This window comes from Equus caballus, chromosome 10 (genome assembly GCF_041296265.1).
Source record: "Equus caballus isolate H_3958 breed thoroughbred chromosome 10, TB-T2T, whole genome shotgun sequence".
NCBI lineage: Eukaryota > Metazoa > Chordata > Mammalia > Perissodactyla > Equidae > Equus > Equus caballus.
In genome coordinates, this window is record NC_091693.1 from 65589996 (window position 1) to 65613314 (window position 23319).

A 23319-nucleotide genomic window follows, 5' to 3' on the forward strand; every position below is an offset into this window, starting at 1 on the left:
TATCATGAATCCATGCTGGTCTAGGCTCTTCCTTACTTTAGATTTTGACCTTATTCCTTTTCAATTTCTATTTACATGTGCATTTGACTAACTCTTTGTGTATATACATTATCTCATTCAATTTTCACAAAACCTCTGTGACGTAGCTGGGACAGACACCATCTTAATTTTATAGATAAGGAAAACAGAAAGGGAGAGGATAAATCAGTGACTAAATCAGAATCCAAATATATCTTCTGATGACTACTATAGTATGTTTTCTGTCAACCACTTTTTTCCCATTTCCTTCTTTATTTTATTTGTCCTTCTCTGGTTACTTTCGGACTAGTTTTGTCCTTGAGAGCAGATGTCAGAACTACTTGGCCCTTTCTCTAGGAAGATTTTTAAATAAGGACAAGATAATGCTTTCTGATTTTCTGATTTACCTCTGTTAGTTTTTCTGATGATGTTCAAAATTTCTTTTAGGGTTATTTTTGCTTTTTTATTTGTTTTCACAATTGCAGGTACAGCAGGAGCACAGGACTGATGTTTTAATAAAATATTTTACAACCGCTACTAGTTAGTCTTCTGGTCATGAGGATTCTCTTGAATACAACAAATGTAATCTAAGTTATTTCCCACTGTTACCCATACTTGTATACAATAAAGTTCATTTGCCATGTTTCTGTCTATTTGCACAGCCACGTGAAAATCTTCTGTAGATCTTCCTGCCAATTTGGCTTTAGACTATATGTGAGTACTTATTTCACTTCCATAATTATTAAGCTGTTGGAAAGTCTAATCAAAGGTAATTTCATTGACCAAGGCAATTGTTTTCCCAGAGGAACAAAAACGATACCTAGATACTCTCTGACAGTCTTAAGTGTGATGAATATGTAAGTCAAGGAAGAAATAGTCCAATTTTTTCAAAAGGTCTTTCACAAAGTGTCACACGAAAAATTAGGAACATGAAATGAAAGAAACAAACGAAAAACCCCATTCCCTAGAGCATAGAGGAATAGCTTGTCACGTCAGACAATGGAATTAAAGATAGAAAACAAATAGTAAGTATAAATTGATTCATTTTGAACGATACAATCAAAATAATTTTTCCATAAATGATTTGACAGAGTTGGTAGAGAAGTCTCCAAACTGTTATACATGCTATGCTCTCCCTTTTCCCGTTTCTTTGGAATCTTCTATTGTGGACCAACTGCCTAACTTCCTGGAACTCTTTCCAGTGTAGTTTTTATTTAGTTTTCACACAACTGAAACTTGGCTTCTCCTTCCTGTAATCCAGACTTTCTTTCCTGCCTGCCTTAGCTCACTTTACTCCCTGTTCTTGGAATGTCTTCATTTCCTGTTAAAAGTAAAGCTTCTAGAAGGTCTTCCTGATTTCCCAGCCAAAGTGCTCTCCTTTCATTGATTCTCTGACACCTGGTAGAATCTGTTACTTTCTTCATCCCTCCTACTGGAATGCCAGCCTCTTCTGAACAGCAATTTGTATTCCCAATACACTTATCATAGTGACTCAAAACATTTTTTGTTTAATCAAATTAGGGCAGATCACTTAGAAATTCCTCTTTGGATACACTATCTCATGGCCACTCCATCCATTCATTGTCCATCTCAGGCCATTGGCTTTCCCATGTTATTTATAAATTCTTTCAAAACATTTGAGTATATGCCATATTGAAAATGAATTATGCTATTCAAATACAGAAAGCAAAAGTGGTAGGAACACATTTCAGCTATTCTGCCAAAGATGAGTTGGACAAAAGATGCCAAAGATGAGTTTGGCTGGAGACAAAAAACCCTGGGGCTACCATTTAGAGAGGTGTGACGAAGTAACATCAATATTTTCTCAAAATATGAGGGCTCATTGGGTCACCTACATTTTATTTAGGTTTCGGAATCTCACTCAGTTACGCTAACCGAAAAGACTCAGAGGTGGTTACGTGACTACACGTCGTAATCACATTCCAATTCCTTGAGAATGTTTAGGGACCTTACACCGCCAGAGCTGGGCGGAGAATCGCCCTTCCTCCCAAGCCTAGAACTGCCCGCCCCGCCCCTCCCACGGCGCCGCCGCACTGCATGCTGGGAGTCGTAGTCTCGGCTGGCGCCACCCGGAAGGAAGGGCAGTGCAGTCCAACCCGCCTCCTGGGTACTAGAGGTCGCGTTCTTCCGCTGCTCTTTTTCGTTCTGTTGGCCAGAGGGTTCCGTTAGCCCGTCTGCGTTTGTCCGTGCTGCAGTCTCTCATCTGGGTTTCAATAAAATTTTTTTCTTCCTTCCCTTGTACGGAGCTCAAGATGGCGGCCTCCTGGTCGCCCTTGGTTACCCTGCGCTTAGTACAGAGCCGGCTGAGAGGGAGATGTGTTGGGTGCGGGGCCAAGGCCGCTGCTCTCGCCCCTCCGGCCACCGTCCTTGGAAACCCCATTTGGAAAGGTCAGTGACTGTGCCTTGAGTAGGCCATGACTGCCTCTGACCGGGGAAGCCTCGGGTCAGTCACCCTCCCTCCTCAGCTGCCTTCTGCTTTCACGGTTTTCGGAGCTAAGGGCCCCTCGAGAGGACTTTCAGGCCCTTCTATTACTGTCTGCCCATGTAAGAGTCCTGAGCGCTGAGGGAGCTGGCCCAGAGTGACTTTCATTTTGAGTGTCAGAGGTCGACCCAGAGTTTGTTCCTTCCCGGTGTAGAGTTGAGACCCGGTGAGCCCAGGTGCAGGAGTGCCTGGCTTGATGGGATGCAATGTGGGGTTGGGCCCGGGGGACCCTTGCGCCTTCCGCCTGCCCAGGCTCTCCCGGGCTGGTGACCGACCGGGCACTGATCTAAAAGCCAAGCCTGGGACCTCTGCAGGCCCCTGCGGGCTCTCGGGGTTCTGGGAACCCAAGTGTACAAGCATCCTCAGATTGAGGGATAGGTTCTTCATGTTCTTTTCAAGTCTCTATAGGCTTCAGGGGGGTGTATTTTATCATGGGTCTTGCTTCATTCATTCATTCATTCAAATTGTTATGTGTTCACGAATGAATGAACATATATTTTGAGTAACCAAGCCCACAGGAGTGCTAATTTTACGGCTGTATTCATATACTCCCATTAAACTGCGGGCTACTCAAAGGCAAGGACGAGGTGTCATTGTTTCCTCAGCACTTCACACAATGTTTGTTGTCTGATTGGCAGATATGTTTTTTGAATGAATGAATGACGTTTTTCTTATTGTCTCTCTCATACTTATGCTTTCCTGTTTCTCATCTCCAAGCACTCCCTCTTATACATCTTAAATGGATTCTTATTGGCTAATTTAGCTAAAATCGTATCAGTCTTTCATTATTATCATCAATAGAGTTGAAATTAATGCTAGCACCATGATTAAGTCACCTTAGATTTTTCTGCAAAGTTTAGCATAATTCACTTACTATATAATGGGATATTTTGGTAACATAAGGTTTGGATCGTAATGGAAACTTTACTTTTGGAATAGGCAATAAAAGCAAATGATACAAAATTCAAAAGGTACAAGAAGGAATATGGTAAAATGTTAAGACTCATCCATCTCTATCCCTTAGCCACTTAGTTTTCCTCTACAGAGGCAATCTCTGTTACTAGTTTCTCATGTATTCTTCCAGAGACATTCTGTGTATATAAAAACATATACATATATAAATATCTGTTTTTAAAACAATAAAAATGGTAACAGATTATACACACTGTTCTGTTCCTTTCTTTTTTTTCATTTAGTATATCTTGGAGATCATTCCGTATCAATACATATAGAACTGCCTCATATTTTAAATGGTTAAAATAGAATTCCATTCTATACATGTACCATAATTTATGAAAATTAAGATTTAAGGAACGTCATCATAATAACGTATAAGATTTACTGAGTGGTTATTCTGTGTCATGCACTATTCTAACTGCTTTCTCCATACGTTATCTCATTTAATTTTCATTATCCTCATTTTGGGGATAATGAATCCAAGATTGCAGAAGTTATGTGGCTAGTTAAGTGTCAGAACTTGTGGGTTCAAGTAAAGGCTATATTTGGACTTATATCTGACCATAAAGGCTATGCTGTTAACCTGTATTCATACTGCTTCCTATTCTCAAAATTTAGCCAGTTTTGGATGTGGAGATTTGATGAAAATGCAGCTAGGGTAGAGGTTGATTTGATTGTAGCTAAAGATGCTCCTTCCCCTTCTTTAAACAAAAGGACAGTTTAAGTTGAAATGTTATTCAGCGTTTAGAGTCTGATTTAAAAATTTGTTTTGTATCCCTTTCTTGTTTTTTTTTTTTACTGTTTACATACGTTCATATTTTATCTCTACTTTTTCGTCTTTCCAAGTCTACTGTTTACTGCAGTGTAATGTGATAGAAGCATTGGCTTAATGTTAAACAAAAGAAGGAAATAGAGAAAGGAAAGTAATAAGGGGAAAGGAAGAGCAGGTTCTTAACTTTGTTTTTATGCCCCATCTAAGCTTTAATGCCAGCCCTGACTCCAAGACATTTTGGAAACTGGAACTATGAAAACTTTAGGGATCCTAGAATGCTGTTCATCCAAATCACCTACCTGATTGCCTAACTTTAAATTCCTTAGGAAATACAATATTGTGAATTCCATTTGGGATACATCTGTTTAAAATAGTTAGATTATTAAAAAATTGAAAGTGAAATTTGGTGTTTTAGGTAATTTAAGCATATATGGTCAATTTTGATTTCACTGCCTGTTTTCTTTTAGGTCTAAGAAAGAAACCTTCATTTAAGGTTTTCATTAATGTAACAGTTATTCAACCTTTAGATAGTTAAAGGGAAGTATTTTGTTAGAAATCAGAGTGGCTGTGGTGTGGGTAGAAAATGCCTCAAAATTGGTAATTCAGTTGAAGCCTTGTATTAAGTGTGTGTGTGGGGGGGAGGGAAGTGAATGAAATCGGGTCCCAGCCCTTGAATAGCTCACAGTCTTGGAAGGGAGCTGAAATTCCAATAGCTAACGTTTATTGAACCCTTTCTATGTTCCAGGCAGTATACTAGCACTTTCTTTCTTCATAATTTAGTCTTCATTAAAAACCCTGTAAGACTATTGTTATCTCTATTTTATAGATGAATAAACAGGCGTGGGCACTTAACTGGGATTTGAACCCAGGTATTTTTGCTCCAGAACCACAAACGTAACCTCTGTGTTCTACTAGCTCCTTAACATAATAATGGACATTAATAACCCATCATCTAGGCCCATCTGAAGTGAGGGGTAGGACTACAGATGAGAAAGCAGCTCTGCTTAGGGAGAGGAAGTTTTTTTTAGTAAAAGTATAGAATTGAGCTGTACATGGCCTTTATTGGTTTATGGTCCCCCAGTGAGAATAGCTAGAGATGAAGCTGGGAAGGTGGCCTGGGATCTGGTTAAAGGAGGCTTGTGTGGTGTGTGAAGATGTGTAGGTTCAGTGGGACGATTTTGTAGGTTTCTTAAGAAGAGAGGTGATCAGATCTGGTTTAGCGTGATTATTCTTACTGCTGCCTGAAAAACAGATCAGGAATGCCTGGATGGGGGAATATTGGAAGCTGGGTGATTATTTAGGAGGAAGTTGTAGTTCAAGGGAGAGTAGTTTGTGGCCTCAATTACTGCTGTGGCAAGAGGTGGAGAGCAGGCCAGCAAGAGAGGGAATTCAGAGACACTTTGGTAGAGTTGACAGGCTTTGGGGAAGAGAAGGAAAGAAGAGTTAAGACCAATTTAGGTTTCCTAGTTTGGGTAATTTAGTGGTTTCACCATCCATCTATCAAGGGAAACAAACACACGAAAGGTCCAGAGGCATTTTAGAGGGAGATTCCATTTTCGATTTGTTAAATTTGAGGTGTTTATGACGATTCTAGGTAAATAAGTCTAATTAGTTGTAGAAAATATGGGGATCTGAGACTAAGAAAGGAAATATGAGGTGTGGAGACCCATGAGAATGGAAGAACTAGCCTGGGAATATTTGTAGGGTGAAAAGGAGAAAAGGCTGAGGGTGAGTCCTTGAGGAAAACTGACAGTTTATGAGCAGAAGAACATAAACTTGTCGGAGAGCAGGAGAGAGGTCATAGGAAAACTAGGAGAGAAGCCAAGGAAGAGAATGTTTCTAGGTTTTCTAAAACTGAAAATTAGCTTGTCTGAAAATTCTATTTTATTTAAGCTAGACTTAGAAATTAAGTTTATTTCATAGAGGCAAGGTAATATGAGAGTCATATCTTGTGATTTCCTATTATTATAGTGTCCCTCTGTATCTCAATGTTATATTTTTAGGTGTCTCTTAAATGATGACTCATATTTACCTTTAGCTCCACAATCTATTCTTTACTACATGTGCATAGAAGATCTTGATTAGGTATTAATATGAGGAGAACTAATCCAACTCAGCCATATGAATTGATGAATTGATATAATTTATTGGTAGTACAGAAAAGTGGTTAAGAAGATGGGCTTTGGACTTTTATTACCCAATTAGATGAATACCCTTATGTGAAACTTCATATTTCTTGGATTTCCATTAACATTTATTATTATATTAGGAAAGAATATTCATTCCCACTCTTGAGGCTGATTAACTTCATGTTAATGGTTTCTTTCAATTAAAATTTTTTAAAAGCATAGCACAGCTTATTACATAGACATAGTGCCCTAGATGTAGTTCTGGGGTGGAAGGAGAGGCAGATGAAATAGGGTCAGTCCAAGAGTAGAAGTGATAGAAAGGAACTTCAGAGGTCTAGAAATGGATTATTGATCTTCTGTAGATTAGCGCTGTGTTACACCTCAAGAGCTTCATTCTCTTTGTTTAAGTAAATGATGAATGTTTAAATGGGTATAACTGTGTTTTTGAATTTGTCTTTTCACGAAAAGTACCACAGAAATAATTGGTATCAAAGGTGTAGAAATAGGTAGTTCAGCCTTAGGCCCAGTGCAATAATATGCGCTATAAATTCTCTGAGGTCCTCTAGCCTCTGCTTGAATATATCTAACTAGATCACTCATATATTTCACTAACCTGTGACTAAGATTTGTTCTAATTTCTCTCTTAAAAGCCTTTTGGATATGTCTGTTCTTCTTGCTGTGTTTTGTCTTCCTTGCCTAAGGTGTTCTGTTGAGGTCCCCTTTGTATGCCTACCCTACTGGAAGTACCTGATAATTTTATCTCTGGAGTCTTTTTCATAACCTTTGTTGACTGTCTTGCTTGCCCCTTCTTATTTCTTCTCTCCATTGAGGCAATACCAGAAGTTACCTTTTCAGCACGATATCTATCCATATTCTTGACCAGGTGGCAGTTTTCAACAATTTTTAAAGCCTGAGTGTGTAATTCTTAGAGTAGTTCCTTCATAGCTTCATAATGCAGTTTATATCTTAAATGCAACTCCTGTAGATTCCATTTAAAAATTCTCATTTGTATATGTGTGTGAGTGTATAAAATTTAAATGAATATAACAAATAGATGTTGTTTTTCTTTGTCGTTTGAAAGAAAATAGATACCTTAGATCTCATTATTAGTGTATGAACAGAGTGAATATTAAGGGGTTACTCAGTATGCTAGGCCATACCTATAATTACTTCAGAATAGCTTTATTCAGATTTTTACGCAGTATTTTACTGATTTATTATCATGAAATTTAAAGTACAATTTTTTTCCTTTTGTAAAGTTACACACATTGGCATATTTAAGATTAGCTTCTAAAGGAAAAGAATGATAACCAGCAAGCATTTAGTTTTAATTTTCATAATTTTTCTATTTAAATCAAAAGCACCTTTTAAAGCCCCTAAATCAGCCCCTTATAAATAAAGTAAATCATCTTGTGATACGTTCCTTGATGATGGCTTATGTTGTTTTTCTAAAGAAAGAGTTTAATTAAGATTTGATTTTCTTGTATTCTGCACTTTGTTTATTCATTACTGAAGCAAACATAGGTCTTTAATGTCACTGGTAAGTCTGACTTTTTGGGTCCTTGATGACCATTGCAGTTTTCAAAAAAGCAGCTGAATATTTATCTTTTGTGTATGATTAGAACATAATAGAACGTAAATGGGCTGCCTATGACCTTAGCATGGGCTTCTGTCATTGTACAAGAACATTTCTGGTCAGTGGCCACTGTTTACAGTTTGTTAAAGTCAACACAAATGTACAAATAACTCATGAATAATTGTGAGCACAGTATTTGAATGGATGTTTAATAAATATGCGTTAAAAATCTAATTACAGTAATGAAGTTTACAGCTGAAATTTTAATCCAGCCCTTTAGAAATATTAAATGTGCTTTTCCTGATTGTGCGTTTTTCTCACAGCAGTTGGGTAAACATTTTAAACTGGAAATCTAAATTCCTTATATAGTTTTGATTTTGTTTAACTAAGCGTGTGTACTTTTTGGCAACAATCTTCTTTCTCTTTGTGAAGAAGTGAAGCTCCTTTTATTTCATAACTGTTACTTTGAAGAATTTCCATCAGTTCTGTCTTAGGCCTGGTGAACATACGGGATCCAGACAAATGATAAAATGTGACCTGGAAAGACTAGATTGTGATTTTGGTTTCATTTTGTAGTACTGGATCAATCATTTAATTTGGTATTTCCATTTTCTCATCTGTAGAATGGGATTAATTATCCTAACTCTACCTTCCTCAAATGTCATTTACTAGGCTCAAATAAGGTATTATATAATATGAGGAAGTCCTTTGAAAACTATAGGAAATATTATATAAATGTGAGGCTATGCCAGGAGTAATTGAAGTATTAATGCTGAAAATGCTGGGTGGTGGATTCCAGTTAGTGAATAGAAATGGGATGAACTCTATATAGAATTACTAAAACCATTTTAATTTGGGGGAGGACTCACATATATTAACAGTAGTAAAGGGGTCAGTCTGATTTCAGTGCGTTGAATTCTAGAATATGCAGTTTTGATTTTTCTGATTGTCAAAGGGCCTTCGTAGGTAACCAGGGATGGTTTTTGTTCTCCTGGATTTAACTACCTTTTCTCTGGCTGTCCTGAACACCTAAAGTTTCTTAGAAAATATGAATTACTGCTTTTGTCATCATGTTTCAAAGACAGCTGTTGAAATTTGATTTATAGTATGCAGGTAAGTCACTAAGGTAAAATATCTTAATTTAGTAAGATACTGTTTTCTTTTTCTTTTTTCTTTTTTTTCAATTTTATTTTTAAAGACTGGCACCTGAGCTAACAACTGTTGCCAACCTTTTTTTTTTTCTGATTTATCTACCCACCCTTGTACATAGTTGTATATCTTAGTTGCAGGTCCTTCCAGTTGTGGGATGTGGGACACCGCCTCAACGTGGTCTGATGAGCGGTGCCATGTCTGCGCCCAGGATCTGAACCCTGGGCTGCGGCAGCAGAGCGCGCAACCTTAACCACTGGGCCACGGAGCTGGCCCTATGGATGCTGTTTTCAAAGGAGCTCAAGAGGCTGTGAACTATTTACTGTGCAGTAAGATATAAAGATAACGTTTCATAGAACCATAGAATGTTAGAGCTGAAGAGGACCTCTGGGTCGTGTAGTCGAATGTCAGAGGGGCATGTAGTTTCTGTCTTAACCCTTTCTTTTTGAGGCATCCTATTTGTTTTTGGACAGCCCTAACTGTTAGCAAATTCTTTAAATAGGATGAAATTCAAGGTTTTCTGTAACTTCTCCCCATTCATCTTGAATCTTTCTCCAGACACAACATATATAACTCTAGTCCTCATCGGACTTATGACAGCTCTTTAAACATTATCAAGACTGATAGTATCTTATTCATTTATTTACTTGTTTGTTCATTTATCAAATTATTGGGTGCTTACTTGTCCCAATTCCATTTACAACCTTTAAAACATCCTTATATTTCTCCCATTCATCCATTCATTTACTTATTCCCCAAATATTTTTTGGTGCCATCTATATGCTAGATACAGGATGCTGGGGTGTTGTTACTCTCTTCTCAATGTCGGCTGTCATTTGTCCTATCAGTCAAATCTCATGACATGGATCTAGAAACCATTCCTTTCTTGAGATTACAGTCTACTTTATGAATGTCACTCTGAAAATGTGTCCCCCATATCTCAATATATTCCTTTAGATATGCCTAGCAGCAGTATTATAGGTTACCTTTTCTGTTTTGTGTTGCATTAACTTTTGGTGGCCAGATCATATTCGTGTCTCACCTTTAAAACTCTTGGGGCTATTAAGATAGATCTCTTCAGTTTGTATCTGATTATGTTTTCTATTTAAAAAATAAATTATTTTTAATTATAAAAATACTACATGTGCATAGTAGAAAGTACAGAAAGGACAAGTACTGTTAACTTTCTTTTTTTTTCTTTTTTTTTTTTTAAGAGTTTATTTTTTTCCTTTTTCTCCCCCAGCCCCCCGGTACATAGTTGTATATTCTTTGTTGTGGGTCCTTCTAGTTGTGGCATGTGGGACGCTGCCTCAGCGTGGTTTGATGAGCAGTGCCATGTCCGCGCCCAGGATTCGAACCAACGAAACACTGGGCCGCCTGCAGCGGAGCGCGTGAACTTAACCACTCGGCCACGGGGCCAGCCCCTGTTAACTTTATTTTTTAAGTATGCTTATTGAAATATGTTTCATTTAGAAAGTAGATGATAAGTATAAAAGCCCACTGTATTTTGATAAATAGATCTGTGTAAGTGCAACCTAAAGCAAGAAGTAACACGTTTATAGTGCCCAGAGGCTCCCATTGTGCACCTTCCAAGTCACTAGCTTTTTACTCGCAATGGTAATCAACATCTTGATTTATATTACTATTGATTTATCCATTCATCTGTTGATGGACGCCTAAGTTGTTTCCATGTCTTGGCTATTGTAAATAATGCTGCAGTGAACACGGGCGTGAAGATAGCTTTCAAGATAGTGATTTTGTTTCCTTCGGATAAATACCCAGAAGTGGAATTGCTGGATTCTATTTCTTTCATTTATTTTTAAAGATTTTATTTTTCCTTCTTCTCCCCAAAGCCCCCCAGTACATAGTTGTATATATTTTTAGTTGCGAGTCCTTCTAGTTGTGGCATGTAGGATGCACGCCTCAGCATGGCTTGATGAGCGGTGCTAGGTCTGAGCTGAGGATCCAAACCTGTGAAACCCTGGGCTACCGAAGCAGAGTGCGTGAACTTAACTACTTGGCCACGGGGCCGGCCCCTGGATTCTATTTCTTAATGAATTGTAGGAGTTCTTTATATATTTCGGATATGAGTCCTTTGAAGATATGTAGATTGCAAATATTTTCTCCCACTGTGTGGCTTGCATTTTAATTTTTTTAGTGGAGTCTTTTAATGAACATAAGTTCATTATGATCATAAGAAATCTTTGTTTACCTTAAGGTCATGAAGGTATTTTTAAATTATCTTTTAGAAGCTTTATTGTTTTACTTTTCACATTTAGATCTATGATCCATTTGGAATTAATTTTTGTGTATGATGCTAGGTTTGGGTCAAGATTCATTTTTTTGCATGTGGATTTCCAGTTGACCAAGGAACATTTTTTGAATAGAGCTCTTTTTTCCAGGCTACTGCAGTGCCACCTTTACATAAATAAAAGCGTCTATATATGTGTGGGCTTCTATTTTTTACCGTTGGTCTGTTCTTGTAGCAGTATTACACTGTCTTAATTCTCTTAATATCTGGCTGCGTAAGTCCTCTAACTTCACTCTTTTTCCAGACTGACTAGACCTGAGCTGTCTGATACCATAGTCACTAGCCACATGTGGACACTGAGTACTTAAAATGTGGCCAATGTGGCTAGGGAACTAAATTTTTAATTTTATTTAATTTTAATTAACTTAAATATAAATTTTTAAAAGATACTTGATTCAGCTATTGGAAAACTTTTATTTTTAATACACTTTATTTTTTAGAGCAGTTTTAGGTTCATAGCAAAATTGAGCAGAAGGTACAGAGATTTCCCATATACCCCCTGTTCCCACACATCTATAGCCTCCCTCATTATCAACATGGGTATTCTTGGAACAACTTGGGAATGTGAATCCACTTTCCTAACTGTAGATTTTATGAAGTCTAAATACAGATTACATATTTCCAATAAAAATTTAACATCCAAATTGACACATGTTCTAAGTGTAAAAATATATACTGAACTTTGAAGACTTAGTATGAAAATGAAGACTATAAAATATCTTATTAAAATTTTTAAAATTTTGATTACATGTTGATTATAGTCCTTGATGTCAAGAACTGTGAAAGATCTAAGATTTTACCCTGCTTGCAAGGTGACATGTTAACCTGCCATGGTTTGATGAATGTTGGCAGAAGACATGAAACTCCTGGATTTGAGATGAAGAATTTTTTTTTTGCATGGGAAGATTTACCCTAAGCTAACATCTGTTGCCAATCTTCCTCCTTTTTTCTCCTCCCCACCCCCAAAGCCCCAGTACATAGTTGTGTTTACTTAGAAGTTCTCTTGGTTCTTCTGTGTGAGCTGCCGCCACAGCATGGCCACTGACAGACAAGTGGTGTAGTTTTGCGCCCAGGAACTGAACACGGCCCCCGAAGTGGAGTGCTCTGAACTCTAACTGCTAGGCCACCAGGGCTGGCTTGAGACAAAGAATTTTATTAGTCATGGCCCAGCAGGCAACGTGAGCTTCATGTTTGCCTTAGTTCCTCTTGCCCCTCAGACCCTATGGGGTGATGCAGCAATTGGTATAGGTGGGTGCCTGCATATTCAGTGGGTTTGTGTCATAGTTGAGGAACTCTGAGCTTAGGAAACCCTATTTTTTATAAGGGGGCTGTAAACAAACTCAGCTTTTGACCTGGAGGGGGACATTATACTTGACAGCAACAAATACTGTTGAAAAGATGATCTAGGACAAAAGCTATCTGTACCTCTACTTATAGGTGTGCAGAAATGCAAAAGACCGATGAAAAATGGTCTTCCAACAGTTGAAATGATAGTTTGTATGTGTTGGATTAAATAAAATGTTAGTAAAATTAATTTTACCTCTTTTAAAAAGCTTTAGAAAATGTAGCTATTAAAAAATTTTAAATTGTATATGTTGTTCATGTTATACTTCTTTGTACAACACTGATCTGGGCTATTCTAGGTCCTTTGCATTTCCATATAAATTTCAGAATCATTTTAGGAATTTCCTCAAAAAAATATGCTGGGATTTTTTTTTTTAAGTGAAGTGAAATTTAGAGTGAAATCCACAAATCTTATGTGTAGTATTCAGTGAATTTTAGCAAATATATTCATCATGTTACTTGCACTCAATGAAGATATAGAATAGAGGTTGACAAACCTTTGCGGTAAAGGGCTAGAGAGTAAATATTTTACGCTTTATGGGCCTTTGGATCTCTGTCACAACTTTTTCTTGCCCTTGTTGTACAAAATCATCCATAGATAATATATAAATGAATGAGCATGGCTGGGTTCCAGTAAACTTTATTTACAAAAATAGGCAATGAACTGGATTTGGCCCATGGGCCATACTTTGCTGACCCCTGATATAGAACGTTTCCATCACCTTGTAAAGTTTCCTCCTGCCTCTTTTAGTTATTCTTTACATCCTACGGTTGATCTTTGTTCCGATTTCTATCCCCATAGATTTATTTTGCCATAGATTAATTTTTCTATCACAATAGATTAATTTTACCTGTTCTTTGAATTCATCTAAATGGAATTATATAATACGTACTCTGTTGTGTCTGATTTCTTCCATTTTACGTTTTTCACATTAACCTATGTGATTTTATGTTTTAGCAGTTCATTTTTGTTACTGCATAGTATTCCACTGTATGAATATACCACAATTTGTTTGTCCATTCTCCTGTTGATGGACATTTGAATTCTTTCCAGCTGCTTCAATCTTGTGTTAGTTATTTTGTGGATAGTTGTTTTCATTTCTCTTGGATGTATACCTAGGAGTGGAATTTCTGGTTCGTATGGTAAGTGTATGTTTAACTTTATAAGAAACTGCCAAAGTGTTGTCTAAAGTGATTGTACCATTTTACACTCTCATCATTAATGTAGGAGTTTTCAGGTTGCAATACATCCTTACCAAGGCTTGAGGTTGTCAAGGTTTTATTTTTTATTTCTATTTATTTATTTATTTAAAGATTTTATTTTTCCTTTTTCTCCCCAAAGCCCCCTGGTACACAGCTGTATATTCTTAGTTGTGGATCCTTCTGGTTGTGGCATGTGGGACGCTGCCTCAGCATGGCTTGATGAGCGGTGCCATGTCGGTGCCCAGGACCCAAACCGGCGAAATGCCAGGCCACTGAAGCAGAGCATGCGAACTTAACCACTCGGCCATGGTGCTGGCCCCTCTTTATTTATTTATTTATTTATTTATTTGCTGAGGAAGATTCACCCTGAACTAACATCTGTTGTCAATATTCCTCTTTTTGTATGTGAGCTGCCACGACAGCATGGCCACTGACAGACGAGTAGTGTAGGTCTGTGCCTGGGAACCAAACCTGTGTTGCTGAAGTGGAGTGTGCCAAACTTAACCACTAGGCCACTGGGGCTGGCCCCCCCCCCAACCTTTTTGTTTTTCCTGAGGAAGATTCACCCTGAGCTAACAGCTATTGCCAATCTTCCTCTTTTTGCAGTGGAAGATTCACCCTGAGCTAACATCTCTTGCCATTCTTCCCCTATTTTGTATGTGAGCCACTGTCACAGCATGGCTATTGATAGATGAGTGGTGTATGTCCATGCCTGGGAACTGAACCTGGGCCTGCTGAAGCAGAGTATGCTGAACTTGACCATTACGGCACCGGGGCTGGCCCTGTCAAGGTTTTAAATTTTAGCCATTCCAGTGAGTGTGAAATGATATCTTATTGCGGTTTACATTTGAATCTACTTTATGACCAAAGATGTTGAGCAGTTTTCATGTGCTTATTGACCATTTGTTTATCTTCTTTTGTTAAGTATCTGTTCACCTCTTTTGGCCGTTTTTAAATTGGGTTCTCTATCTTATTTGTAGATGTTCTTTATGTATACTGGATACAAGTTTGTTATCATATGTATGTTTTGGGAAAGTTGTTTTCTTGCTGGAATTTTTTTTAATTGAAAAAGTTATTATTAAGATATAATTTACCTTCCATAAAATCCACCCTGTTAAAATGTACAATTCAGTGGTATTTAGTATGTTCACAAAATTGTGCAGCCATCACCACTATCTAATTCCATAACACTTTTATCACTCCAAAAAAGACACCCGATACTCGTTAGCAGTCACTACCCATTTCCCTCCTTCTTCTCTCCCCCCACCACCCAATTGCCCCCAACCCTTGGCAACCACTAATTTACTTTCTGTCTCTGGATTTGCATATTCTTGACATTTCATAGAAAAGGAACCCTACAATATGTAGTGTTTTGTGTTGGCTTCTTAGCGTTATGTTGAGGTTTATCCAAGTTGTAATATTTATCATTCCTTATTATAGCTGAATAATATTCCATTGTATGAATGAATATACTATGTTTTGTTTATTCATTCATTCATCAGTTGATGGACATTTGGCTTATTTCCACTTTTTGGCCATTATGAATAGTGCTGCACACTATTTGTGTACAAGTATTTGTGTGGACATGTATTTTCATTTCTCTTGGCTATATACCTAGGAGTAGAATTGCTGGGTCATGTGGTAACTCTGTTTAACTTCTTGAGGAACTGTTACTATTTTCCAAAGCATCCGCACTATTTTACATTTCCACCAGCAGTATATGAGGGTTCTAATTTTGCCACATCCTCTCCAACACTCAGTATTGTCTTTTTGATCATCACTATCCTAGTGGGTGTGAAGTGCTATCTCATTGTGCTTTTGATTTCTATTTCCCTAATGACTAATGATATTGAACATCTTTTCATGTGCTTATTGACCATTCATGTATCTTCTTTGGAGAGATGTCTATTTAAATCCTTTACCCATTAAAAAATTGGGTTATCTTTTTATTGTTGAGTTGTAAGACTTCTTTATATATTCTGAAGTCAAGTTCCTTATTAGATATGTGATTTGCAAATATTTTCTCCCATTATGTGGGTTGTATTTTCACTTTCTTGATAATATCCTTTGATATACAAAAGTGTTAATTTTGATGAAGTCTGATTTATTTATTTTTTCTTTGGTTGCTTTTGCTTTTGATGTCATATCTAAGAAATCATTGCCTAATTCAAGGTCATGAAGATTTACAATTATGTTTTCTTTTAAGCGTTTTATAGTTTTAGCTCTTACATTTAGGTTTTTGATCTGTTCCTACTGGGATTTAATTATGATTCATTAAGTTTGAGTTTCACAGGTGATTGTGATGTCCAGACAGGTTTGGGCTTAGAAAGTCCGCACCTGTTAAAAGAGTAGATCAGGTGGCAAACGTTTTCTGTAAAGGGCCAAATAATAAATGTTTTTGGCCTTGCAGCCCATATGTCTCTGTCACTCTGGTATTGTAGTGTGAAAACAGCCACAGACAATACACAAACTAATGGGCATGACTGATTTGACCTACATGCTATAGTTTGCAGACCTCTGGACTAAATAAATATTCATGTATACTTTCTTTTTTTGGTTTGAATTTTTTTTATGTATTTACTTTTTCAAACCATCTGGAAATTATTTTGGTATGTAGTATGAGGGAATAATTTAAATTAATTTTTCTATTGTCTTCCAGTTGTCCAAATGTCACTTGTTAAATAATCTATTGCCTCCCATTGCTTAATTCATTTATTTAGCAAATATTTCTTGTGCACCTATCATATGCCAGGCATTGTAGGTGCTCGGTATTATTACCTGCCATCAAGTCAGCTCCTGCTCCTGGTGACCCTGTGAATGAGTGATGTCCACAATGTCCTGTCCTCAACAGCCCTGCTCAGCTTCTGTAGATTCATGACTATGGCTTCCTTTATGGAGTCAATCCATCTCATGTTTGGTCTTCCTCTTTTGCTGTTGCCTTCTACTTTTCCCAGCATTATTGTCTTTTCCAGAGAATCCTGTCTTCTCCTGATGTGTCTAAAGTAAGACAGCCTCAGCTTTGTAATTTTTGCTACCAACAATCGTTCAGCCTTAAATTGCTCTAGGACCCACTTGTTCATTTTTCTGGCAGTCCAGGGTATATGTAGAACTTTCCTCCAACACCGTATTTCGAATGAATCAATTTTATTCCTGTTAGCCTTCTTCACTGTCCAGCTTTCACACTCGTACATAATAATTGGGAATACGAGGGTGTAGATAATCTTGGCCTTTGTCTCCAAAGACATTTCCTTACAGTTAATGATCTTTCCTAATTCTTTCGTTGCTGCCCTTCCAAGTCTCAGTCTTCTCTTGATTTCTTGGCTGCAGTCTTTATTTAAATTGATGACTGAACCAAGGTAGACAAAATCTTTAACAATTTCAGTGTCTTAATTGTCTATGTTAAAGTTATGTAGTTCTTCTGTAGTCATGATTTTTGTCTTCTTGATGTTCAAATGCAGTCCTGCTTTGGCACTTGGTGCTAGGTAGACAGTGAATTAAACAGGCGTGGTACCTTTCCTCTGGCTGCTTGCAGTCTAGTTGAGAGGAATAGACATAAAATGAATAACAAATGTGTAATTACAAGTTGGATGATAAAAAAAAAAGTATGGTGATAAGATTTGGTATTCTTCCCTCTTTTATTACATATTAAATTATTCCATAAACTTCTTTTTGGAATGTCTATTCATTGATCTTTTCATTATAGTGTTTTATATTTATTTTCACATCTGGTAGGCAAGATCCCCCTTGTTTGCTTCTTCATGATTTTCTAAGAATTTCGGGTTAGGATTTTGGTGGAACTGTATTTAATCTCCAAATTAGTTTGTGAAGAATTGGCAATGTTATAATGTTGTGGTTTTCTTTCCAATAATATTGTGTGTCTGTTTTTTCAAATTTTCACTGACACCTTTGAGAAAGATTTTATTTTTTTATATAGTTCTTATAAATTGATTGTTAATATCCTTTATTTTAGACTTTTTATTGTAATTGGGATCCTTTTTTTTAAATTGTATTTTCCAACTGGTTATTTTTAGTACGTTAGAAAGATAAAGCTGTGGAAATATTTTTCCAGTATCCTTCTTCTTTGCCTAAGATGGGGCATAATCAAGCCGCTGCATTCTTTGAAACTCCTCAATGGCTTCCTTTTGCCTTCAGGATGAAATTCACATGGTTTATCATTGCAGGGCCCTGTGTCACCTGGTTCCTTTATACTTCTCTGGTAGCAACTCTCTGCCTTCCACTTTATATCTCAGCCATACTGAGCTTGTTTCATTTTCTTTAGTGTGCCACACTCTTGTGTTTTGGAGCCTTCTCTCAGGCTAATGCATCTGCTTCCCTTCCTTCCATCTTTCCCTGGCTAACTTCTGTTTGTCCTTTGCTCTCAACTGAAACATCATTTCCTCTGAGTACCCTTCCTTAAGTCCCTTACCTAGGCTACTAGCTTTGGTTCTGTGATCTTCTAGCATCCTCTTCTTCCCTTTACTACATACCACACTTTATTAAAGTTGTTTATCCACTTGTTTCTATCTCCCCTAGTGCCCTGTCAGTATTTTGAGTGCAGTTACACTGTCTGTCTAGCTCAGCACTGGTCGTATTTGAATTTTTTAGCACAGAGCTATGCATTTTATAGATGTTTTATTATTATTTCTTAAAATATTTGTTGCTTATTGAATTCTTCTATTTAATAGATTTTCAGTTGATTCTTTTAAGTATAAGTAAGTTTTTGAAAGTAAATGCACCTTAGTTAAATTTTATGTTGGTAGTTTCATCCAGTTTTTCTGGCACGTCAGCATCAACTTGAATCATGATGTGACCTGGCACTGATTTGTCTCCCAACTATGTGTCATCTTCATATTTGAGGGCTAGGTCATTATGTATTTGTTTAGGGCCAAATATATTAATATTTGTTCTCAAAGCTCAAAAAGGTGTACATAAATCTAGTTGGTCAAAATTCTTAAAAGCTAACTGTGAAATAGAAGGCTTTTTGGTTTATATGGAGAGGAATTTCTTTCCTCTAACAGTTCAACTTTGGGCTTTTAATAGAAAAAACTGCTGCAGCTGGTGGGGTTTGGAAGCGTGTTGTTAGCAGAGGCAGGTTGACTCCAGAGTGCAGGCAGGGCAGAGCTCTAGCAGGGCCTGAGGAGGATGGAGCCCCAGGAGGAGCGGGTTGTTGGTTGCTGCAGGAGGCTTGAGTACTTCAAAATAGAGGGCCTAAGAGAGGTTTGTGTTTTGATTTTCTGTTGCCTGGTTACGACAAATAGGAGCGCAGCCTTCACTTGTCTGTAATATTATGGTGGTTTTAATGAGGGCAACATCCTGGTGGTTTTGGGTCACTTAGCTTCAGATCCTGTCTTGGTCATTCACTTAAGTTTCCTAGCTTTTAAGGTATTTTAGCTTCTTCGTTTGTGAGGAATAACAATATCTACCTCAGATTTTTTGGAGAAGTAAGAAAATATATAGAAAGTGCTGTGTGCTAGGTACGTAGTAGGCACTATTAGTGTTAGTTTTCGTTTTCTTTACCTTTCGGGATTCTGTCGCATATGAATTTTCAAGTGAATCCAAGTTTTTCAAAGAAAACCTTAGGTTGTTAACATAAAGCATATAGCTTTTCTGGGTTACATAAATACCTATTACAGTCAGTTGATTTTTTATAACTTCCTTAATTCTACTGAAGTAAACACACATAATGCCTTGAAATAGTTAGATTCATCACAGATTACATAGAATATTTCTGGACATACAACTATCTAGGAAGGAATAATGCAAAAAGATAGTTTTCTTTACCTTGGAAACTGTAAATTTGTGTGGTCATGTGTCATCTTGCATATCTTCAATTCTTTCCTTTAATCATAGGATAGTTTTGAGCTGAGAAATTCTTACAGAATGTTTTTGAGCTGAACCCAACTTTACTGACAAGTTGTATGTAAAATGCACGTTAAACCACATCTTTACTGATTTTGAGTGTGACCTTGGAGATGCATTCTCAAAAAATATTTAACCTCAGATATTAAAACAAAAAGCCTTAAAGATGAAGCAAACCATTAAAATAACATTTCTGAAAGGGAAAATGCTTACTTTCTATTGAAACAATTTGGTCCACCATTTTGCTTAAGTCTCTAAAGAATATCTCTAAGATATTCTTAACTATCTACCTTTGTGTAGAATTAGAAATCCATTCCAATTTAAAGTACCAAAGAACACAAAGGCCACGTATCCCCTTTGCTATTATCACTCAGCTCTATGGAAACAGTGTCAATACAATTAAGCATCTTGATATGTGCATTAGTCAGAGTTCTCCAGAGAGACAGAACCAATAGGATGTATATACGTTTAGAAAGAGATTTATTATAAGGAATGGCTCACACAAGTATGGAGGCTGACAAGTCCCAAGATCTGCAGTCAGCAAGCTGGAGACCCAGAGACCCAGGAGAGTGGGTGGTGTAGTTTTGGTCTGAGTCTGAAGGCCTGAGAACCAGGAGAGCCAATAGTGTAGTTCTAGTCCAAAGACTGGCAGGCTCAAGACCCAGGGAGAGCAATCTGCTTTACTCAGTCTACTGATTCAAATGTTAATCTCATCCAGAAATACCCTTACAGACACAGCCAGAATAATGTTTGACCAAATGTATGGGCACCTCGAGGCCCAGTCAAGTTGACACATAAAATTAATCATCACAACATATGTCAAGATTTATTGCCCTCTGTGTGTCAACAGCATTTCTCTTCATGTTCTTACGATACTTGCAGTAGTCCAGGTATCCTGATTTCTCAGGTAAAAGTATAAAGGCAGAAAGGAATGAGTTCCTGTCCTGGTCTTCTTTTGAAGAGCAGTCGGGGGAACTTTGGCAGAAGCTGACTTCCCCTTAGCATCATTGGCTAGGATGGTGATCACATGCCCAGTCTGCCATAGAAAATGGTCTTACTATGACTGAGAGTTGAAATGGTGGAGTTAGAAGATGAATCTAGAGAATATGACTGCAGAGCCCGTGTTCCTTCCACTGTAACGTCTTGCCTCTCTGCTGTATCTATAGGTACAGATGCTGGCTCTGCCACTACCTGGCTATGGGAACATGGACAGGTTACTTACTTAGCCCCTCTATGCCTCAGTTTCTTCATCTTTAAAGTAAGGATAATATCAGTACCTACCTCATAGGGTGGTTGTGAAGATTAAATGAATTAATGTTTGTAAAGTACTTAGAAAAGCACCTGGCACTGAGTAAGTACTCAGTAAAGGTTAATAATTGTTGTTGCTGTTGTTATTATCTACATGATCCTGGCTAGTTTTGTACTGCAATGCTAACTCTCGGGTCCAAATCACAGACATCTCTGAACTGGACTATTGTTATAATTTCCTAACTAGTCTCTCTGCTTCTACTTTACGTTCCTACCATCTTATTTTCTACTAACAGAATAGTCTTTCAAAAAACAAATCAAATAGTGTCACACCCCTGATTAAAGCCTTCTACCTACTCTTAATCCTACTTATAAAATCCACACTATTTACCATGGCTTACAAGAGCCTGCATGATCTGGTTCTTGCTCTCCTTTCCAGCTTCATCTTGTAACACAATCCACCTTGTTCTTTGAAATCCGCCACATAAACTTCCTTTCTCTTCCTGGAAAATGCGAAGGCTGCTTCCATTTTCGCTTTAGGATTTTGCCCCAGCCCTTCCCTCTGCCGGGGACGATGTTCTCCTAGCTCTTCCTCAGGGCTGACTCTTCTTAGCGTCCAGATGTCAACTTGAATGTCACTTCCATGGGATGGCTTTTCCTCATAATCTGTAGGAGTTCTCAGTCATTGCCTGGCATAGTGCTTCTCAAACTTCAGTGTGCGTGTGAAACACCTAGATATTTTGTTAAAAATGCAAATTTTGATTCAGACCCCTGGGGTGGGGCCTGAGATTCTGTATTTCTGTTGAGCTCCCTGGGGATGCCCACGCTGTTAGTCAGAGGCCTTAGGATATCACTCTTTTTTATTCTTATCAGTGTACTGATCACTACCTGATCCTTTCTGCTTCTTTATTTAATTTTTTGTCTGTCTTCCCTTTTGATTTCACTTTTGACTGGGGTGAAGGCTCCACAAGGAAAGGAATTTGTTTTTAGTGTTTTTTCACCACTGTCAAGAATAATACCTGAAATATAGTTGATTCTCAACAAGCATGAGTGAACGAATGAACAAATTTATCTATGGCTTTTTAAAATTATTTGTATAACAGGATTATTGTGAGGAGTAGTAAAAATAATCACGTTACTTAACCTGGTCCCTGGCACACAAATGCTCAATAAACATGAGCTGCTATTAATAGACTTTCCTTCTAAAACTCTTAAGTTTTGACAATTATTTTTAAAACAGTGGTTCTTAACCAGTTTTGTTCACAAACTTGTTCGAAAATCTGAAGGAGGCTTTAGTATGTTTAGAGATCTTGCCTCAGAGAAAATACACAAATACGCCCACACCCACACACAATTTTCTTCTAATTTCAAAAGGCTTCCAGGTTCCCCACCGCCCTCAGTCCCTAACGGACTCTAATTTAAGACCTTGTTCAAGAAAACTGGTGTGTATATAACAATTCTTGTTAGTGCTATTTGCGACAGTTTGCCTCTTTCTAATTTCTTTTATAACTGTGCTGTTGAGTTGCCTCCTCTTTCTGCATCGTAGGCTACCATGCTCCATTAAGAAGAGCAGAATTGCAGTTTATTATATTATATATTAATGTAGTGAGATTAGTTAAGTGGAGCATATTAGCAAGACTGCAGAACTTCAGAAGAATCTTTTTGTTCCAAACTTCTGTCTTCAGAGGAAAACTTAAAAATTGGGGGAAATCGCTTCTTTCCCTGTTGATAGTGCCTCCCACAAACAAATCTAGTGAACATTCCTAAAACCTGCCAGACTTCCTATAAGAAGTGTGGCAAGCACTAAACGCAAAAAGTGACACAGGACAAGAAGGGCAGGGATTCTCTGTATGTTCAGGGAAAGCAGCCTTATGACAGGAAGCAGAGAGGCTGTGGTGGACAGACTAAGCTGATTTTCCAGAAAAAGGCTAAAAGTACAAAGACGTTTGTCCTGAAACTTGAGTGCATTGAGCCCAACTGCACATCTAGAGAATGGTGGCCGATAGGACATGGAGGTGTTTTTGAACTGGGAGGAGATAAGAAGAGAAAGGGTCAAGTGACCCAGTTCTAAGCCTTACATTTTGTTTTCTTATGAAGACAATGAAATCTTGAGATTATGTTCACCTCAAAAAAAAGAAAATATGGGGAGTAATGGAAATAATCACAAATACACTGAAAGCCTGCGGAAATTCATTTTTTTTTCCTGGGAGAAAAAATTAATTGTTAAAATAGTATCTAGGAAGTTATAAT

At 37.5% G+C, this 23319-nt stretch overlaps 1 protein-coding gene and 1 pseudogene across 2 annotated transcripts in view; both read left to right on the forward strand.

The window, feature by feature from the left end:
• Nucleotides 1–2058: 2058 nt before the first annotated feature.
• The window catches only part of AFG1L (AFG1 like ATPase), a 196164-nt gene continuing 174903 nt past the window's right edge, over nucleotides 2059–23319 (forward strand). Inside the window, exon 1 of one of the 2 annotated variants that reach the window (XM_001503984.7) lies at nucleotides 2059–2427. In XM_001503984.7, coding sequence (XP_001504034.2) covers nucleotides 2292–2427 — 136 coding nt within the window. In that variant the 5' untranslated portion in view covers nucleotides 2059–2291. The remainder of the gene's footprint in view (nucleotides 2428–23319) is intronic. The other variant, XM_070225336.1, reaches the window with a different exon arrangement.
• LOC102147673 (large ribosomal subunit protein eL42-like) lies at nucleotides 20897–23140 on the forward strand (annotated as a pseudogene).